This window comes from Sander vitreus, chromosome 21 (assembly GCF_031162955.1).
Source record: "Sander vitreus isolate 19-12246 chromosome 21, sanVit1, whole genome shotgun sequence".
NCBI classification, from domain to species: domain Eukaryota; kingdom Metazoa; phylum Chordata; class Actinopteri; order Perciformes; family Percidae; genus Sander; species Sander vitreus.
In genome coordinates, this window is record NC_135875.1 from 26,526,877 (window position 1) to 26,549,082 (window position 22,206).

Here is a 22,206-nt window from a genome sequence, read left to right on the forward strand (position 1 = left end):
ATATATTTTTGGAACATTCTACACTTAACCCATTCAGCCTCCTTTTTCTCATGCAAAACAGCTATATTGTATGTATTTGTTTCTGTATTTATTGTTTATTTTATATTAATGTTTGCTTGTTTATGTATGTGCCAATCACCAAGGCAAATTCCACGTAACGGTATCTTTTTGTGGCAATAAACTCTTTTCTGATTCTGATGAGATTGATTATCTGTGAACAAAAATCATGTTACTCTGCCTCCCCCTAGTGCTCCTCGTGGCATTTGCAAGTTTCCACCACGCTCAGAAGGAAAACAACCAATCAGAGCCAAGGAGTCTCTATCATTGACTGCTTGTGGACTGCGATCTAGATTCTGTTACCGTATTGCCTATTTCTCGCCTCAAATGTTTTACAGAAACACATTTTAGTGTGCTGTTTGTGTGTGATGGAGGACGACGTCCGCAGACAAATTAAAATTGGCTGTCTGAGAAGCAGCCAATCAGGAACAGCAGTATTCTCCCTCTGCTTGCAGAAGAAGACAGCCGAAATTCAGTTTGTGAAAGTTTTGGAAGAGAGTGCGGGCGCGGAAGGACTGTGCAGCTTGTAAATAGATAGTAGCTTTAAAGCCAAAGCTGAGATAACTTTAGAAGACTTCACTATGACATTAGGGGTTCTTTTTTCAGACTTGACAAAGCTCTTCCAGAACCACAGAAGACATTAAACAACTGTTAAGTGCCCCTCATCAAATAACATAAAAAAAAGGTGGACCGGAGATGTAAACTCAGAGAAAGACAAAGAGAAAAATTATTTATTTGTTCCGTTTTACATTGTTTTCAATGCTACCATCATTTATCCACAGCTTCATTTTTCAATGTAAGGAAATCAAACTGATAAAAAAAAATGTTTCATACAAACTGAGATCAGCCACTGCAGCACATCAGGGCTTTTAAGACACATGTGAAATGCACTCAGCCACAGCTTGAAAACCTAAATTAGAAACCTAATTTCAATTTTAACCCATCATGTTAATGATGTGAAGATTTTTCAGGATCATGGAATAAGTAGATGTTGTATAGTACACACAATACAACACTGATGATACCCGGTGAAATGTCAACAGTATGTGGATGTTGTTGTCGTACCTCAATGTGTGAAAAGCTGGCTTTTTTATTGTTGAACAGGACAATGGGAGTTTATGAAACATGCTGATAACCACAGATGTTGCAAAGGGTTAACCCAGTTTACCAATTTAGTCATTTGGAGATGAGACTTTACTGCTTGCTCATTTTAGTCCTTACAACTTAGTTTAAAGCACTGTACGTCATTCTAAATTATGCAATTACATTTGGTGAAAAACGTGTAAGTAATAATTCAACGTAAGTGATTATTATTAGTGTTTTTATCACAGCCATGAACCCACAGAGAATAGCTTTGTTTTGGTTTGGTTTCTTATCAAGTCAAAAACAAGTTACATTCAAGTTTGCATAAAGAAATACTTCACCCTTAAAATTACCTTTTGTATATCAATTACTCGATTCAAAAGTGCTTTTGCACACTTTTTTGGGGCAGGTACATCAGAAAAGGTAAAGGTTACCAGTAACACTTGTTGAAGAAGTCCCGCACACTGTCCATTACGCATGCAAATACTTATTTCACAACGTTTCGACCGAAACGTTGTGAAATTATACATTAGATAGTATCGAAAGTACCAAAGCTATAAGAAAACAACACATACAGTAGATGACACAGCATAGCTTACCAGCCGGTTGCATGTGGCTAAAGACACAGGGTAACATTACCCTAAGGGTAGCATGCAGCTGCACTTTTCCCCATTAGCATGTGCCTTCATGGTGCATTCAGGTGCACCTTGTAAACTCATGGTGCATTCAAGAGCACCTCGTAAACTCTGACAAACTCGAACTGTGGCAGTTGGGGTATCGAAAGAGGTATCAAGTACTATAACACACTAGTATTATATTGAAGTTTAAAATCCAATATCGTGATAACCTTCCATGGTGGTACAGTAGTTTTCCCCTTCATTTATTATTTTTTCTTTTTATAGCATTCTGACTGTTTAGTCATTACTCCTGCTTTGTTCTTCACTCAGATGAAAACTGCACGAGGTAGAAAAAATGTGATTGAATACTTTTGAAACAGTTGAATATGCGTACCGTTTAATATAAAAACAATCCCATTTTTCTATACATTTATCCTACTTTACTTCATAAGTTACTACAGCGGCATTTGGAAGAAGCATTTATAAAACCTCAGACTGGACAAATGCTTCCACAATCCCCTCAGAAATTACAAAATGAACAGACAACCAGCCAATAAAACACTGAAAGCTTGGATTCAAATAATGAACTAATCTCTTGAAGTTTCACAGGATACCAAGATATCAAGGTGAAACAAGAAACATATGTTAAAAGGTCAGATTCATTGAGTTCTTGTTGTATGTTTAGATGCCTGGAGGCTAAAATGTACTTCAACTGTTTCTATAATGAGCAATAAAAGGAAGTAGTACAATTCAGTATCAAATCAGGGGGAAGAGATAGCAAAGATTATGTAAAGGGAGTTAAAGCGATGGTTCGGAGTAATTTCATCGTTTGTATCTCGTAAATTAGTACGGTACAGAAACTATTTGTACTAATGTAGAAGTTTGGTATCATTCCGGGCATTATTAGTGGGTAATTTACGAGATACAAACGTGGATCCATTAGCGCCTGCACTAAGCTAACCAGCTGATAACGCTAACTCGATCAACGTTATAACAAGGGAAAAAAGCTTATGGGGTTTTTTTGGCTACTGAAAATGGGTGAACTATCTAGCTGGTACACTCCAGCCTCCATGCAAATGTTGATGATGTTAAAACCTTTACACAAAAGCAATAAAATAATGATTTTTAGAAGAAAAAACCTAAATAAATTTGGGCTGTTGGACTGAATATTAAGTATTAGTGTTTATTGCTGATTCTTTGATCAGATATTTTGCTGATTTTAATCATAATCAGTTGGGGTGTTTTCCTGAAGCAAAGTTCTTCTAAAGCTGTTTGCATTGAAGGAATATTTCATCATATACTCATTCACTTTATTCGCAAGAATGAGATGGAAAGATTGATATCAATCTCATGTCTGTGTTAAAGTACAGATGTGGAGTCAGGACTTGTTTAGCATAGCTTAGCATAAAGACTGGAAGCAGGGGGAACAGCTAGCCTGGTTCTGTTCAAAGTTCAAAACTACACCTACCAACCCCTCTAAAGCTCACTAAAAAATACAAAGTCACAGGCAGGTGCAGGGACTTTATTTGTTTGTGAGGTTACCAAGTTTGGTATCATTCAGTGTGTTTACATCCACAGCAGTAACCAGGGTATAGTCTTACCCCGGTTAAGTGAATAACTGTGTTATGCCAGTTCTCCCCGTATACATGAGGAAGAATAGGAAGAATGACAGGAGTAACCCTACCTCCGGTACAGTAGGTGGCGCTCTGCCAACGCACAACTGGCTTTTTCTTCCAGTTGACCTATGTCAGCATTACACCGATCGGCCTTTCAATTAGTAAAATTTAACAACTTAACTTGTCACAGGGCCAGGACTTCGTTAGCTAGCTAACTAACATTAACGTTAGCCAGCGGCCGCTGCTCGGACTGCTCATTCCCTCCACTTTTTTGCCGAGACACAGCGTTGACGGTCCCGGAGATGGACAATCTGTTTAGCCATCTACCGGAGTTCACTGCTGCCTTAGCAGGGAGTAAAACAGACGGACCGCAGGCTCTTTCTGCCGATGGCCCGCTGATTCGGACATCGCTGTTTTGTTGTATGGTGTCATAGCAATGACAACTACTTGCAGCGCTGACTGATTATTTCTGGTTCAAAAACCACTCAAGCGGAGTGGGGAGAGGCAGTTGAAGCATGAGCAGACGTTTAACCCGATCATAGTCCGGTTAAGGTGTATACATGCAGGGATACTCCGGTTACTGAAGGAGTTCTCTACCTCGGTTAACCGGGTTATTAGAACTCTGATTTTAACCAGGGTAAGGTGTTTACATGGTGTTTGAAAAATCGGGGTATTGCCTTAACCCGAATATAATCGATTTTTATTGTGCCAAAACCAAAAACAGGTGTTCACCGATTGTGCTCAAGGGCAGAGATGCTTCACAGAAGAACCAGGCAGATGGATAAACTGTTGCTTAACAACAGTCATGTTTATGTACAAATAAGAAAAGAAAAACTGGCACACTGGCAGAGACTTATGCGCATTGTTTTTTGTTTTTTTTTGTTTTTTTGCTGAACCAGGTTAGCTGTTTTCACCTATTTCTAGTCTTTATGCTAAGCTAGGCTAACCACGTCCTGACTCAAGCTCCGTACTAACACACAGACATGAGACTTATATTAATCTTCTCATTTCACTCTCGGAAAGACAGGAAAACAGCACATTTTCTAAAATGCTGAACTATTCCTTTAAGATAAACTAACCATAAACACAGATGTATTGCCCCATTTTAGTAAATGAGAAATAAATCTTTTAAAATTGTTTTTATAATAAGCAAATTGAAGTATAGCTAATACTAAGTCAGTTATCATGTTGGCACATGTGTAGACTGACTTTGACAGATACCCAGCCCAGCCCAGGTATGAGTGCTGAAATAATAATCATCTCAATATTGAGCAAAATAATCGGGATCAAAGCACTACTGAAGACACATGTGACTATCATGTAACACCACTGATTATTTCACTCCATTTGTAGACCTTTCTTTCAACAAAATTGCACAAAAATAACATGGATGGTTCCATGCAACGCTCTTCGCAAGTACAATTGAAATGTTTAAAAAAAATGTCAAAAAATGTTGACAAAAAATGGCAATAAGTGACAAAAGTGCCAAATACATTGAAAAAAACATTGAAAGCCTCGAAAGCAGAAAAAAAGCTTTGAAAAAAGCGTCAAACAAGGTGATAACAATGTTTGAAACAGCTTCAAAAACGTGAAAAATCTTGAGAAACGCATGGAAAAATGTGTCGAAAAACTTGAAAAAGTGTTGATTTTCACCGGGAGGACTACACAAGGGTTAAGAGATCATTTTCCCATTACATACAATGTGTGTGGGTCCGTGGTGTTTAAAAGTAGAAGGTTTGTCATAAACCTTTGGCACAGAGAGCTAAAAAAAACAAGAACAAAAAACCCTGTTTTACTGTTCTGAAATGTCCAGTAGAAATGTTGAGTAAAATGGTAAGACCTAGTGTGATATACTACGTAATGTCAGGAAATCCCTGGGTGAGCAGCCACAGTAAGAACCTGTGTGAGCTACAGAGAAATGGTCGGACTGTAAACCTGATTCTGTGGCAGTTGTTTGCCCTGCTCTGATCCCTCGTGTGGTCCAGTTTACTGCTGGAGTGGTCACACCCTACGCCTCGTTGTCATAGCCCAGTATGGGAGCCAGCCATCGCTCCACCTCCTCCACACACATCTCTTTCCTCCGGGCATAGTCCTCCACCTGTAGACAAGAGCAGAGAAAACACAAGTTCAGCCGGATTTCATGTCCCACGTCCTCCCTATAAAACAACTTTAAATTCAATAATCTTCCTCTAAAAAAGGTTTATATGTATTATCAATAAAGCGGGTTACTTTGATTACACAAATCCACTGTTTATAAATTCTAAAGGTATGAAATTAAAGGATTTGTTTTATTAAAAAATAATGCAGATAATGTTCAGGGCTAATTTTTCAATATATGAAAGTAAATATGATTTGGGAGGTATTTTTCAAAAAGCAAATGAAGAAATTAAACGGAGATGTATTTCTATTGCTGGGGTAAAATTCTGTGTTTCCTCTATGTTGATTCTGTCGTGGCGGCCCGCCAATAATTGAGACACAGCCAGTAAAGTGATCCTGACTGGTCCTGGCTAACGCCACCACGCTAGCCCTGCTAACTGCTAACGTTACCGGAGGAGCAGGCAAGCGGGCCACGGCTGTTTACAACGTGTAGCCTGTTCAGCGGCCGTAGCCGACATCGGTGAGTTATTTGAAACCAAGAGAGGGGGGGCTGTAAATCAGGAAGAGAGGACCGTGAGTTTGCAGTGTGTTAAGAGATTGTTGCCATAATTCTAAGCCAATAAAGTGTGTTCAGTCGGGGGGAGAGGACGGCAAGGTAGTGGTATTTTTAGCGGTTGTCACCGTAATTTTAAGCAGAGAAAGTGTGTCTGTCAGTCAGGTAGAGAGGACGGCGAGGTAGTGGTGTTTGAGCGGTTGTTGCAGTAATTTAAAGCCAATAAAGTGTCTCTGTCACTGGGTACAGAGCTCCACGTGAGCACGGGCTTCTATGACTGTCAATATAGCCAGCATCTAACGTTAGCTACTCCGCTGTGCTGTGAAGTAATGTCTGGCTATGTGAGTCAAGCGTCTAGCAACATTGTTGGATGCTGCGGTCTCAGCCTGGCAACCTCCGTGAACTTTGAGTCTGGGGAGGAGGGGGTGGGGGACAAGACGCTCTCCAGTATTTTGAATTTGTACTGCAGTAACTATTTTAAACACTAGCTGTCTATATTACATATTGCACCTTTTATAAAGACCCTCATATGATAATTTACAGTATTTTATGTTTAAAATCATATATGTTAAATGTCCCTATTTAAGAGGAACTCCACTGATTTTACACCAGTGTGTTTACAGGCGTTTGGGGAGAACTGCTGCGTATGTGAAATAGGTCGTATAAAGCCTTTAGTGTCTCCAGAAAAAAGCTTGTATAAACAAACCTTTCATCTTTATTTCCCGTTCCTCGGTTAATGCAAACTCAGCACACACACGCATTGTCTTGATAAATTCAGTATAATGTACATTCATGTCATGTCACTGAACACAGAATGAAAACAGTATTTCATACCATATTTCATATTTCAAGAAAGCTAAGCTGTTCTTCATCATTCCCTGCAAGATATTTAAAATGAAAATGTCCTGTAGTGAGAATCACATGACACTGGACTGATGGAATAAGTGCTGTAGAAATGTACAATATTATGCTGAGCCACTATACAGTTGTTTACCCAGCCTTTCTTATCAACGGGCCTATATTTATTTGTGCTGGCTAGGGTTATTGTTTGTGACTCTGCCTTTATTTGAGAATTTTAAAGGTGCCCAGCCACACATATTTCATTACTTTGTGGTAACGTCTGAAGTTCTACCATGGACTCTGTAACATTTTTTGTGGAAAAAATGCCTTGGTTTCAAGCCATTCTAGCGTGGTATAGAAAGCCTGCAGGAAGACTCAGCTCAATTTGTGCCAGTTCTCATTAATATTAAATGAGCTAAACTGCTTGACTCTGATTGGCTAACAGCTAGCCAATTTTTTACCCAGCGCAACTGGGCGAGCTCATGAATAGTAATGAGCTCAGGCAACACCACGTCAGACTGACCAGCTTCTGTAATTGGCCTGATTTCTCCGCTTATTTCTTTTCAGTGGCTAGAGCTGGCAGAGGAGGTAGCAGTTCATTTTCACATTCACGACATAACACAAACACAAGACCGAACATATTTCAAAAAATGCAAGTAAAAACGGTTTTGTGTGGCAGGGCACCTTTAAGTTAAGATGATACACTTCAAATAGTGTTGCTTGGTCAGTCCTGAATCTATACCTGGTCTCTTTATAACACTAGCAAAAACCTTTCTGTGTCATATTTTGATTAGATATACAGCCTACTTACTCTATAAGGAGTAACATACTTTCTATTGTACACAATTCATATGTAAGGTGAGGTTGTTATGCTCTTATGTCATATTATAATCATTGTATGTACAATATTTTAGTTCTTATGAGTCCGGTCCAGAGATCTGTTATCCAGTTGTGAGTCAGGTCGCAAACCTGTGTTAATCTAACTTACTTAATGTCACAAAAACCACTCACAAAACACCAACATCTAGAACACCCATTGTGATGGTATGGTGTTTGGGAGTTCCCCCACTAACGGGATATCTCATTTACAACAACATTTTCACTAGTTATTAATAGCAGTTAAAGATGTGTGAATGGTTAGCCGAACCTGCTCCTTGGTGATCTTTCCCACAGCGAAGTACGAGGCCTGAGGGTTGGAGAAGTAAAGTCCAGACACTGAGGCAGCAGGCGTCATGGCCAGGGACTCTGTCAGACAAATACCTACACACAGACAAAATACATGTATGTAGTCATTACATATGCATACAGTAAAGCTAAGAAAATATAATACCCACATGATAACACATGAACACACAAACAGGCGCGCACACACACACACACAAACAGGCGCGCACACACATACACACACACAGTTTAATTTTTAGAATTGTAAAATCTAAATAACCTAGCCTCAGCAGTCTGAAACTTGTGTGACCCTTTTGAAGTCTCATAACCTGCTTAGGGTAAAGCATGACATGAAGTGAATGAATGATCACTTCCTGCTGCCTCAAGACAGCAATACGCCCAGAATGCACCTGAACACACCTCCCTGTAAGACCAGCACGTCCATGGGCGCACAGATGGGCGCAGGTGCATTTGCTATTTAGATCCAGGGCGCTGGACAGGAAATTGACAACTGCGTCGGTCTTAAACTAGCAAAGACACTTGCATCGGGCTTGTGCTGCGCCAGGTGCAAGACAGGGCCCTTATAAAGTTTCAGAATGCCCAGAACAAGAACAAGTACTGCCTGTGGCCATTGAGAAGCTTCATTTACTTCATTAACTTGCTTGCTTTTATGTGTATCCGTGTTTGATAGCTTGGATAGATTATTTATGTATTAATGTATTCCATTCCATTTTTACTTGTCTCGGTACAGCACTTAACATGTATTCCTTTACTGTGCTGTTTCTAATGTTTTAGCTGGTTTTTAGCTTCTGGTTCAGTGTGGCAGGTGTACCTTGTTTTCATTTGTGGTGTGGAATTTTTCTGCATTTGTTGCTGTTGTCAATATTTTATGTTTGTACCTTGATGTGATTTGATACCTGCTGCATACCAAATTTCCTTCACGATAATAATGTTGAAGTTGAAGCAGCAGCAACCTCTTGTTCTGGGTAGAGATGTTTTCATCGTGGGCTTTGTCTCCCAAGCTGTATACAGGCTGCCCTATTTGTCGAAGTTTGTCGAGGCAATGTAAAAGGAACACCTGCAAACACTACTCAGGGTTGAAATAGGCCCGGACTACTTCCACGCAAGGTAAGTATAAGCGCAGCTGGATGAAATAAGAGAGAAGTTCAAATAAACCAGCCATGCTTTTGATATAAGGTCAGGGGTAGGGGAGTATTCTGATCACATTCTGCATGTATATGTGGACTTACGGTAACCAGGTTACTACAGTGCATGTAAATATGTTCTAAAGTAGTTGTTTAACCTGATTTCTCAGTACATGGTAACGCGCTGAGAAGAGAAAAGAAATGGGATTTCATGTTGCTGTTCAAAGACTACTAAGAAAACCTTTTGCATCTCATGTTAAAGAACAACACAAGAGCATTGGGAGCCTTTCCGCTGCAGTTATGACTGTCATGAAATGGTTGGCGCTCTCACCAGTCTTCTCCTGGATCCCAGCAAGGCTCCACATGGTGGTCTTCTCTGTGTGGTCAGGCTGGCTGGGGTAGCCAGCTGCAGGCCTGATGCCCTGGTATCGGATTCTGTGGAGGTCCGAGGCCTGCAGAGCCTCGTCAGTACTATAACCCCACAGCTCCTTACGCACGCGAACATGGAGCTCCTCAGCAAAGGCCTGAAGGACGGACAGTAGGGTTGTAGCAGAAACCAAAGAAACACCATGACAGCAACAGCTAAGTTGTCATTCAGCACCAGTGACCCCTTAACCCATGAAATATCAGCAGTAATGGAGCCGTGGTGTGTTAGGAAGTAGGGGTGTCATGATTTCAATTTAAATCAAAGACTGGTCAAAATGAATCTGCGATTCCCCCAGTCATTTTTTTCCCTCTGTTCTCCCCCGCCTACTAGCGCACGACCCAAGAAACACAAAAAAATCAACACAGCGTACTTGCTTACCGGCTGGCAGCATGCAGCAAAAAGACACTGGGTAACATTAGCTTCACAGCAGCTCGGTTTTTCCAGACACCAAGGCCACTGCCAGTCGGATATAACGGAGAAACATCAGAACTGGAAAATCCTCCCGCTTCCCTGAATGTTACCGTGTGGCAACATTTTGCCTTCCCCCGGGAGGAGTTATGTAAAAAAAACAATCAATAGCAAAGCCTGTGGGCTCCGACGGGACTTCATGGTGCGTTCATTTGCATCTCAGTAAAATAATGGGGCTTTCAATTGCACTTCGTTAATTCTGAAAAACTCTAACTATTGTTGTTAAGAACCCTTTTGTCATCTAGTGGCTCTTAGGCCTCCTGCACACTGCCTGCGTGGCGTGAGCGCGGCGTTTCTGTTGCTTGTCAGCTGCGTGGCGTTTTCTATGTCTTTGCCCAGAGAAACGTGTCTGACGCAGCGCTGCTGCTGCTAGCCTTGTCTGTACACATGGATGTTTCCCATTTCCCCTGCACTCAAGCAGTAGTGTACTTCATGTTAAACATAAATATATACTGATTTGATTACAGCAAAGACAACGTCGGCAGTATTGACGGCAAAATAGGCTACAGAATATTTCGTTCTGTATTGACAGGTGCAATATTTGAAAATCGGCGTGGCTCGAGACGTGTGTGTCACGCAGGCAGTGTGCAAGCTCTAACCTGTTACCATGGGAGCCGAAATAAAAACAGACACGCCACGCAGCTGACACGCTCACGCCACACAGGCAGTGTGCAGTATTGTGGCATTGCCGTCACTGCTGAAAAGAAAATGTTTAAATTGAAAATCGAATAGAAGATTTGGAGAATCGTGACACCCCTATTAGGAAGTGGTCCCTATTGTACCTCAGCCAGTCGGTCAGCCAGGGCTTTGACCATGATGCTGCTGTAGTCGTCTCCCTGATCCTGGAACTGCTGACTCAGCTCCTCAGCTCCAAACACCCCCACAGCAAACACACCGATGTAGTCTGGCACGCCACTGTCTACAGGGGCAACAAAGTCAGACACACACAGGTAGGGCTCTGAACTGGAGCTGTCCTTCTCCGCCTGCAACACACACACACACACACACACACACACACACACACACACACACACACACACACACACACACACACACACACACACACACACACACACACACACACACACACACACACTAGTTACTCTTTGGACATGTATTACCATCCATTTCTGGCCTCATCATGAAGGTCACATTCAGAATCTGAATAAGAACATGACAAAATAAAATCCAGAGTACTACATCTAGGCACCACACATCCCCATGGTAAAGCAGCATAATGCTTTGTTTATGCTACATGTGTCCACTCCTCAGTCTTTTGACTGTAAAACAACAATATGTGTTTGCAGTAGGCCAAGAGTAGTGTACAATTATATATGAAATGTAACATAATAGTTAAAACCCATTTTCAGTTAGTTTCTGTAAGAATCCTTTCGGAAATTCCCTTTGTGTTGTGGCAACTGTCAGAAAAATACAACCACAAGAAAAGACATTACAGATAAAGACAAGACATTTAACAGCCCAGTGCTCCACAACAACATCACCAACAATCAAGGATGCTGCTGTGAGGTGGGTGTGTGTACCTGTGTCTGACAGACACTAGGATTTAAAGCAATGAAATGACATATACTACAACCATTTATAAAACTCACCTGTTGTCGTAAGCCACGAAATGTAGCGAAGGGCTTGGTGTCTCCGTTTACTGTGACATCATCTTGGTACACACTGATGTCATCGCCATCACTCTGTGCAGGCCAGAACCCCACCAGGCCCCGCCCCTTAAGACTACCGCTGTCAATCATCTGGTTGAGCAGCCGCTGGGCATCATCAAAGACTCGCCGGGCCTCCGAACCTACAGGAAGCAAACATTCAAACATTTCTACGGTCAGATATGGTGGACTGGAAGTCATTTCACTGATTCACTACTGCCAATGTGTTTGTGTTCTTGAAGTTGGACACTTATATTATTTTTAGCTTTCATGATGTCACTGAAGATTTTACTGCACTAATCACCAGCAATTGTACAATAGTCACTTGCATAGAAGCTGTGCATTCACAATATATACACACTTTTTCAAAAATGACACTGTATTGTATCAGTATTGCTTAGCTAACATCTAGTAACATGTTACAGTAACGTCTTTTGTATAAAGTTAATCCAAAATAAAGAATTTTTATCATTATTTTTTTTAATAATGACATCAATATATTTCAATATGAGCCAAATAAATATTCTTATTTTTAATCCCTCTGGGGCCTTAGCCATTTTTCCAATATTTTTTTTCTGATTTAGCTAGAGCCCAGCACCTCTGCTCTGTCCCCGCATGATATGCTGCTTTTTAAATCATGCAACGTTGTTGTATTAATGTGGACTGTTCATTTGTATGACCAGATACGCGGTCTAGGCTTATCAATGCATAATATGTGGGAGTCATTCTCTAGCTGAGGGTAGGCTACTTTCACTTCACATAATATTTTAAAAGTAGCCTATATCTTTTGTCTTTTTCCGCCAGAGAATCGGTGAAGTATAGCTTTGTCGTTTTTAATATTTTTAGAACCTTCCGTTGATTAAATCACTTAGGTCTATTCACAAGATGTTATTATGTTTTATTATTTGAATGTTATCACAGAATGTTGGTCTTACCAGTGAAGAATTAGTTTGCTGTGTAAGACAGAACACCAAGGGCATGTGTCATTGCAATGTGGTCGTTCAGACAATCGGACAGCGAGCAGGCATCTCTGCAATGCCAAAATCACCTAACTGTACATATTTAATACGGGTTTTGTCACCACCATATATAATATTTTTTTGCAGATAATGTAATACAAAAATGATAAATAAATAAAGTAGGTGATATTTATTTCTCGAAAATGTAAAGTGTGCAAAACAAACATAAAAATCATAAGATAATACTGATACAGATACAGATTTTAAGGTGGAAGAAGGCAGTTCTGGTGATTTTGATGAAATGCCTTTCGAAGAAGAGGTTGCTGTCAAAAATAACTCCTGATGGTGTGGATGTGTGAGGAGGGAGACAGAGTGGAGCTATAGATGGTGGAGCATCCTGATGGTGTGGATGTGTGAGGAGGGAGACACATTTCACGCTGAGAGTGATCTGTATAGGCCTATACGTATATATAAGTTATACTCAACCTATTTTCATTTATATATATGATTACAATATTACAAATAGGGCTGCATGATTATGGTCAAAATGTGGTATGATTTATGATGAACCCTGACAGAGGTGGAGCTCGTACCAACAGTCTTGTCGTTGAAGATCTTGGGGTAGCCTCTGTTGGGGTATTTTCCTCTCAGCTGCCACACATCGAAGAAAGGCTTCCAGTCGATGTAGTCCAGCAGACTGTTCAGGTCGTAGCACTCGAACACGCGGGTGCCCAGGAACTGAGGACACACTTGAAAAACAAAAACTTGGTTTTTAAGGTCCATACAGAAAATGAAGAACATTTTCCACAGCGTCCCAAAGTATTACATACAGTATGACCTCTGTATCTGCTTGTTACAACATGTCGATGTTGAAGCTATATGATAACTGCATCAGTTTACCTGTGATAAAGTTTTGCTTTTAAGGGTAACTACCGTTTTTTTCAACCTGGACCCTATTTTCCTATGTTTTTGTGTCTAAGTGACTGATGGGAACAACAATCGTTGACATTGGTCCAGTATTAAGCGAGATCGCTGCAGTCGGCAGCGGCTAAACAAGCTACAATGTGAGTTAATAGGGCAATTCTCCAGCTTGTATTTACCTTCACAAAAGTGCTTGTTTTGCCGCTGACAGGCTCAGATTAATATTCTAAGTGTCTGAAAACATTATGGAAAGGATCCTTTCAGCGATAGACCTTTAAAACCTCTTTGAGACCTTTCTGTTTAACCAGAAACAGTTCTGAAGTTGCTAGCGCTAAACCCACCAGACTCCATTTAAAAAAGCAATACTTTTAGCGTGTATAGAGCCAACATATTTTCACATGTAAATCGGTAAAGTATGTGTTTATTTCAACCAAAACTAGAGTTGTGATGGTTGGAAAAGTGGAAAGACGACCAAAAACAGGTTTTCATAGTTTTACTTTGTTTCTGTCGACTTTGAATGAAGTGTATTTTGCGATGCTAAAATTACTGTTTATTTACATGGAGTCTGGTGGCTTTAGCGAACGCAAATTTCGCGGATGTTTTTTTGTTTAAAAAAAGGATCTTACTCTTTAACAGAAAGGTCGACATCCTTATTATTTCCATAATGTTGTCAGACACTATGAATATTAATCTGAGCCTGTCAGCGGCAAAACCAGCACTTTTGTGGACGTAAATACAAACTGGACAATTGCCCTATTAACTAACATTGTAGCTTGTTTCGCTGCTGCTGACTGCAGCGAGTTTGCTTAATACTGGACCAATGTCAAAGATTGTTGTTCCCATCAGTCACTTAGACACAAAAACATAGGGAAATAGGGTTGACAAAAAGGTAGTTACCCTTTAAGAACTCTGGAATACATTGATCTGTGGGAACTTTACCTGGTCTGGGCAGAGAGAGCCAGTCTATATGTAGAGCCTTCCCTCTGGCTTGGGAAAGAGACAGATACCGGCGATCCTGAGACAACAGAGGGGGATGGAGCATGAAGGGCAAGGCAATTTTATATTCTATTCTGGTCTTGCACAATTAATAATTCATTTTTGGCAAGGGGTTCATGCAGTTTTGCAAACAGTACTACATGTGGACATGCCATTTAAATTAGACACCCTGTATTTGGGTGCCCTGCCATTAGAGAATGTCCTGCCATTCCTCTCATGTTGGATATCTATTTCAAATTCTTTATTTCGAAGCCATCACTTAGAAAGTGGCTGAAACAAGCAATACCAACAATTGATGACTGGATTGACATTATTTATGATATCTTTATGATGGAAAGAATTACTTTTTTGGAAAATTGGATTGAATACATCACACCTGTACGACCATCATTTGTTTGAAATCAACTGAGGTCTTTATTTATTTATTTTACTCTGTTTTTTAAGTAATGTGAGTATCTTGAAGGCACACCCCAATATTGTGGTTCTTCTAAGTTTGGTTTTTCATTTAGTAGTTCATTTTCTATATTAAATATTTTTTTATTTAAGATACTTTATTGGTCATCATATGTTTCTGTGATATTTGTTGTATTTCAGTTTTACTACCCTTTGCTACAACTGTATTTTTCAGAAGGCTTGAAAGATGAGGCTTGTAAGCCCCATAAGAAGGATAACTTTGTAATTTCTGACTTTTGTTTAACTCATTAAAAAGAGAATTAAAAAAATTACACATTTCAGTAAACATAAACTCAATGTGCCCTCTAGACATTGAAACTCTTGTCAAAAAGTAAAGCTTTATCATTAGGTTCCACACAGCCGTTTTGTAGGACTTTCTTATTTTGTGTGTAAACAGTCGTGCAGTTATAAATTGTATTCATATTCATAAAAATCAGCAGCATGCAGTTGTTGATACTCAGTTACTTCGAGTACTGTACTGAATGCAGGTACGAACATGTGTATATTTTATGTTTAACTAAAAAGTTGACATTGTATATGTGTTTATTAGCCCTATTTTTGAAACATAAATGAGTTTGGTTTGAATTTCATAAACGTGGGTCAGGACATAATGACCATGGGAAAATGTGGGTCCCAAGGTGAGATCGGTTGAGTCCTGAGCCTCTGTTGGCCTTTATCAAGCCACTATTAAAATGTGATCATTTATTTATTTTTTATTTCATGTTTATTTAAAATAGCGACAGATGCTACGACATAGACATTTGTGAAACAGCATCACAGCATTTATAGCTATTGCTATTTTCCAATGCCCATCCATAGAAGGGCTTTTAAACAGTCATAAAAAACAAACATTAAACATTGCCACATTAAAATACTATAAGCACATAAACATACAAGACACATCCATATTTTGCCCACTATTTTCAATGCACGACTGTAGAGTCTCTCTAATAGTTTAGTCACATATGGACTTGCCTGTGACCACGAGGTAGCACAATAACTGAGGGTTGAAAAGATCATTCTGTGCATAAATATTTTGGCAACGTCAAAGGTTAGACTGTCCCCTTCTCTTCTCTGCTTCTCTTCATAGTCGTCAGCTTCATCTACCAACTCTTATAGAGCTGGTTTAGGTTTGCCTTGGACCAGCTCTTAATTATGCTGTTATAGTTTGAGACTACCAGGGGACTTCCTTTGACATACTGAGCTCCTCTCTCATTCCATCTGCGTGCATCCATGTCCCAGAAATGCTTGTTACTAACTAACTAGAGCTTATGTTTTCTCGCCTTGCAGTTTTTCTTGGATTAGGGTGGCACCCTAATCATGGTTGCAGCTGTGGACCTGATCCATTATCTTTATTGTGACTATTATTGCCACTGTTCATCACACCCCCAACCGGCACCGTCAGACACCGCCCACCAAGAGCCTGGGTCTGTCCCAGGTTTCTCCCTAAAAGGGAGTTCTTCCTCTCCACTGTGGCACTAAATGCTTACTCTTGGGGGAATTACTGGAATTGTTGGGTCTTAGTAAATTATAGTGAGGTCTAGACCTACTCTATCTGTAAAGTGTTATGATTTGATACTATAAATAAAATGTAATTCTCCCTAATTAGTCTAAATAAATATGAGTTGGCTTCTATGGTTCTGTCTAATTGTTTCACCTGTTTGTCAAATTCAAAGATAAAAGTTAAAGATGCAAGGACGCAACACTGATCTCAGGACGGTAGGCTATGCTAACCCTACCTTTTTGGGTGTTTCCATAAGCCATTCTCTTTTTTGTGATTAATAATTTTTATTATTTTATTTTTTAACAACATACAAAACATACAACTTGCAACATGAACACCCCCCCCCCTTCGTCATCACCACCCACCTAGACAAAAATCAAGAAAAGATGACATAGCAACTACAATATTCAAGACCAATATTGTTCAGTTACCATATTGTTACCAATTTTGTTGTATTGTTCAATACAACAAAATAGTAACAAAATAGACAATAAGCCATAAACCAAATAAACATATGTATAAATTATACACCCATCATACCGGTCTCTCCCCAGCACAGAGCTTCTTAGGAGCCCTCCAGAAAGTTCAGCTACTTTCTCTGTTTATAACCATTTTACCGTTTATATGACATGTTTTTCAAACGCCGCCACCCTAGCCCTCTCACCAGCCCACTCCTGGATTGACGGCACCCCTTCATTCTTCCATCCTCTTAAAAGAATCTGTCTGGCTATCATTAAACTAGTCTGGACCCAGCTTCTTGTGTGCTTATCCATCCCTCTTAGGATTGAGGATTTTTTTAGGCCTTTATTTGTATAGGACAGCTGAAGATGTGAAAGTGGAGAGAAAGGAGGAATGGCATGCAGCAAAGGGCCACAGGTCGGAGTCAAACCCACGGCCGCTGCGTTGAGGAGAAAACCTCTATATACATGTATGGGCGCGCGCTCTACCCAGGCACCCCGATGCATAATCTTAAACTGAATGAGGCGCACCCTCACATCGTGTGACATACATTTGATATTCCTATAGATTCTGATCCAGCTATTCTTACCTTCAGGGAGTCATAAATAGTTATTATTTTTTATTTAGCAATAAACCTTTCATTGGCACTTTAACCTGTCTGGACTCCCCTCTTTGTCACGTGCTTTGAGCCAGTTTGTGACATAGTTTTAATATTCCTGCAGATTCTGTCCCAGCCGTTCTTACCTTCAGGGAGTCGTAGTGCTCCTGCCTGATCTCCTCATACTCCTCTTTCAGGTCCTCAAAGTACTCCTCCCTCAGTTCCTCGTCCAGGAGCTGTGAGCACTGACAGATAGAAAACAAGCAGGAGAAAACACACTCAGGTCTGGACTAATCCAACTGGAGGGACTTTCAAACATCTTTCAAATCTGTGGCCACATCAATTCATTTCAACCCTCTGACCCTGAATAAGATGTTATTGCCCACCCAAAGAAGGTTCTATTTTCACTTCCCTCTGTTTGTTAGCGGAGTTTCTAAAAAAACTGATTTTGATGAAATGTGGTGCATTGTTAGACTGTGGGAAAGGAACAAGGTTTTGTGTGTTTTTCTTTACAATGGATTTTTTGACATTTTCTCATGAACTACTGACTTGCTTTATGAAGGACATCTGTCACTGTCCCACGATTGTCTACCTATTTGTATTTTGATGCTTATCCCAATCCATGTGTAGATTAAAACTTTGTTGGCATTAGGCAAATAGCATGTCATCATCCATGTCCCAGATCTGTTCCTCTATGCATTCAAGCAAACTCAAAGCAGTAAGGTTAGTTTAGAAGAGAAACATCTGTTTAAATGAAATCAATTTGCAAAAAAAAAACGTTTTACTTTGTCTTAATGGGATATTTGTGCAGACTGTTTCTAAATACATTTCTTTCCATTTCAAATTAATTATATGGGGTTTTCAATAGGCTAGAGCAGCGATTCCCAACCCCCGGTCCCCAGGCCGGTGGACCTGTATTACCGGGCCCTGAAATATTCCCAGAATAATGGTCTGTTTTAAGTTGTCTTTATTCCTATTATAATTGTTTTTTTGTTTTTTTTTAATGCTTTAAATGCTATAACAGTCATGTGATTTCATCCAAAACATAAACAATAAGCAGCCTAGATCAAAATGTGTTTCTTTGGGCGGCCGCCTTGGGATTGCTTTGGTTTAACCTTTTTTACGTGGTTTTTTTAAAGCAGTGATTGCTTTTAAACTCACAGGTGGATTTTAACCTGCTACAGCATATTTTAATGAAGGATTATTTTTAACAAGCCAGCCAGCCATGGACACCTAAGGGGCGAGGCATCTGAAATAATTGTGTGTGCACCCTGAAGAATTCAAACTCACTACCTAATCGGTTAAGGTTAGTCAACGGTCGCAGCGCTGCCTGGAAGGGGACGTTGGGGGCTTAAAACACCATCGAGCATTGCTTTGCGGCTCATTGGTTCTGGACGTATGTATCGGACAGGACCGTAGAGCGCAGTGCACGGGAAAGTGGCAGGTGCAGCGGGGGGGTGGGGGGTGGAGTGACCACTAGCACAAATTGTGTTTTCGTGCATATCATTTTTGAAAATGAATAAAAACAACATTGATTTACACATCACACAACTATTTAGCAACAGCTGAAAATAGGGGCATGGTTGCGCGACTTTGCCTACATTGAACGCGTAACGTATGAGGACCGTTAGCGGAGCGTATGTGTGTGAATTAGGGCTGCAGCTATCAATTATTTTAGTAATCGAGTATTCCATCGATTAATCGAGTAATCGGATAAGAAATAATTATCCAATAGTACAGCAATAGTAAATATGTATTATTGCTGTGTACTAAAAAAAAAGGAAACCTGTCTTTTGTATTTATATTATATTTTTTTGAAAAAGCAACATTTTTTATTGCCAAATTCCAAGTACATTGTAAATGTAAATGTAAATGTTTCCCAATCTTTGCACTGGATATGTAAAGAGCTGCTCACTAACCAGAGGGTAAATGTGATGGTACAAAGCTTACAGCAGGTCCATTCAACTACACTGTTCTGGGGGACACATTTTCAGAAGGCTAATACACAGTGAGGAGAAAGAATAAAGAACGCAGACATCACGGCATGATGACGTCATTCACGTGCATATTAAGTGGCCATGCTGGGGGGAGGAGCCGGTTTGTCTCCAGCAGCAGCTAAGTTTCCAAAGATTAGTAGCAAACTAATAAACAGTCAGACTACAAACTGACAGCTTTCGTTTTAGCTTGTTGGTAAAACATGGCCGTTAGCAGAGTAGCATGCTGTGGGCTAGTTGTGTAAAACAGCGCGGTGGACGAGAGCAGCAGACGTTAGTTAGCTACCTGGTGTCGGGTTCGCTCCGTGGAATGGATGAGTAGACTGGATGTTTTCTACAGAGATGATGTAGCATCATGTTTGCAGCTTAAGGTAGTCACTAAGGCACAGTGCAGACGCTTTGCTGCTTGCTCCTGCCTCTCCTGCCTCTGCTTGCATATTTCTGCTGATAATCTTGCTTTTCCTCAGAGAGAAACTATGAGCAGCGGCTCTTGGATACTTATACATCACTGGACTATGCATGTTTTGTAGACATAGTAGGCTATTGCCATATTTCAACATTTTTCTGCGTGAGCGTGGCCTACCAATAGCTCAAGCCTGTCCTAAAGTGACTGTAGCTAAAGTTAATTAGCAGCAAAATGCCTCCCTTGTCCATGGAGGACTACTACAAACTCCTTCAGAAGATTGCAGTTCTGGAAACCAAAATTTACCGGTTAGAAGTAAACGTGGAAGTGAACGGATCATGTGGAAATGACACCACTTTACCATTGACCCAAAACAATGGACAAAAGCATGCCAACACACGGCTAACTAGCACCAGCAAGACTACAAACAAACAGCAGGGCTGTGAAATGGGTAATAAATCAACAAGTGGTAGTCCTCCCTGGAACTCTTTTGGTGCAAAGCCGAAGAGTAAATCATTTTCCTGGGAAATGGGAGGACGACTAACGGGCAGGGCACCGCGCCCTGAGATTTGTGATACGACCGGCTGGCCTGCATTATCATCCAGGCAGAGCGCCTCTTCAACCCCTGTACTCAGTAGGACACAGCCGTGGACAGCTGCAAAAGGGAGAATTAGCAACAAAATGCCTCCCCAACAACTGAGTGTGCAGGTGGAGAACAGATTTGCTCCTCTGCTGCAGGACCCTGGACATGACCTGGATTGTGTCTCATCGTCACACAGCAGGGTAAGGACTGAGAGCAATTCAAAAAGTAAAAAGCTACAGGGAAAGATCACGACTGGGCACCAAACTCTGATTGTGGGTGACTCTGCTGTAAAAGACATAAAAAGCAATAAAAACACCAAAATACTCTGTTTTCACAAAGACATGGTGTCTGACTTAGCCCAAAGAAACCCGGATATCGTGGCAGCACACCCAACTGTGAAGAACATTATACTGCATATAGGGTCACATGATGTTGTAAAGCAAGAGTGCATCGTGACTTTATGAATCTGCTGAACACAGTCAGCTCCCTAAACGCGGAGGAGTTTATCAGTGGCCTTCTACCGCCAGTCAGAAGAGGAGCTGAGAGATTCAGCAGACTGTTGGCACTGAACAGATGGCTTTCAACTGCATGTACTGTCCACTCTCTGCGGTTCATTGACAATTTTAACATTTTCTGGGAGCGCAGACATCTTTTTAAAGCAGATGGACTTTTCCTTAACAAGCCAGGAGTAAAGCTGTTCACCTCTAGCCTACTTTACTTTCTGCACCACACATCTACTCCCTCGGCCAAGGACACGAGACAAGATAAACAAACAAAACAAGAAGAAGACACAACAAAGTGCGGCAGTGATCCACCACAGCCCCCACCTGAGCAAAGATTTGACCATGGAGGACCACAGAATGGAGACGAGAAATCTCAACCCCCCTTTTCACCCATCCAACACTCCTCAAACCCCCTTACCAACACTGACGCCTTTGAGGATCCATCGCTCTCCCCATCCGCCTTTTCCCCTGTTTCCCCCTGCCACATGTTGGGGTTCACTGACCGGATGGAGCAGCTGGTAGATGCTGGAATCAAGTTTGCCCCACTACCTTCTCCCATCATTTGCCCCCAGCATCAAACTGACCCTGTTTTGACTGGACCGCTGAAAGTAAAACGCCAGGCACCTCTGCCCCCTCAAGGACGGCAGCGAACTCCTTCTCACCAGACTGATAAGTATGCTTGTGTACAAAATGAAACAAGCTTTAACTGATATGTGCTGGGTCCAGGCTGCATGCCTAGTGGCACTCATGACTCTTTCCAGGACAAGCCTGAGCCTTGTGTATTCAATTCTTCGTCAATCAATGTTGTGATAGGTAATAGAAAAAGAATGGTGAATCCGCTAAGTAAGAAAAAGAAGCACTTGACAGCCAACTTAGCAAATTTAGCATCCATTCCTCGTCAGCCACAGCCTGTCCCAAAAAACGAGACAGATAATTATTTTAACACACTAACATTAGCCTTACTAAACGTCAGGTCTCTGGCGGGTAAATCATTTTTTAATCAATGATTTTATTATTAAGCACAATCTTGACCTCATGTTTTTAACTGAAACCTGGTTAGACCATAATAACAGTGATGCTGTTCTTATAGAGTCAGCTC

General features: G+C 40.7%; 1 protein-coding gene across 2 annotated transcripts in view; it reads right to left on the reverse strand.

Moving 5' to 3' along the window:
* Positions 1–761: 761 nt before the first annotated feature.
* mtr (5-methyltetrahydrofolate-homocysteine methyltransferase) overlaps positions 762–22,206 on the reverse strand; it is a 58,881-nt gene continuing 37,436 nt past the window's right edge. For both annotated transcript variants that reach the window (XM_078278807.1, XM_078278806.1), the window contains 8 exons: positions 17,771–17,869; positions 14,554–14,629; positions 13,287–13,442; positions 11,678–11,877; positions 10,850–11,050; positions 9,504–9,696; positions 8,011–8,123; positions 762–5,471 (listed from right to left, as the gene is read on the reverse strand). In XM_078278807.1, the coding sequence (XP_078134933.1) occupies positions 5,382–5,471; positions 8,011–8,123; positions 9,504–9,696; positions 10,850–11,050; positions 11,678–11,877; positions 13,287–13,442; positions 14,554–14,629; positions 17,771–17,869 (1,128 nt within the window). In that variant the 3' untranslated portion in view covers positions 762–5,381. The remainder of the gene's footprint in view (positions 5,472–8,010; positions 8,124–9,503; positions 9,697–10,849; positions 11,051–11,677; positions 11,878–13,286; positions 13,443–14,553; positions 14,630–17,770; positions 17,870–22,206) is intronic.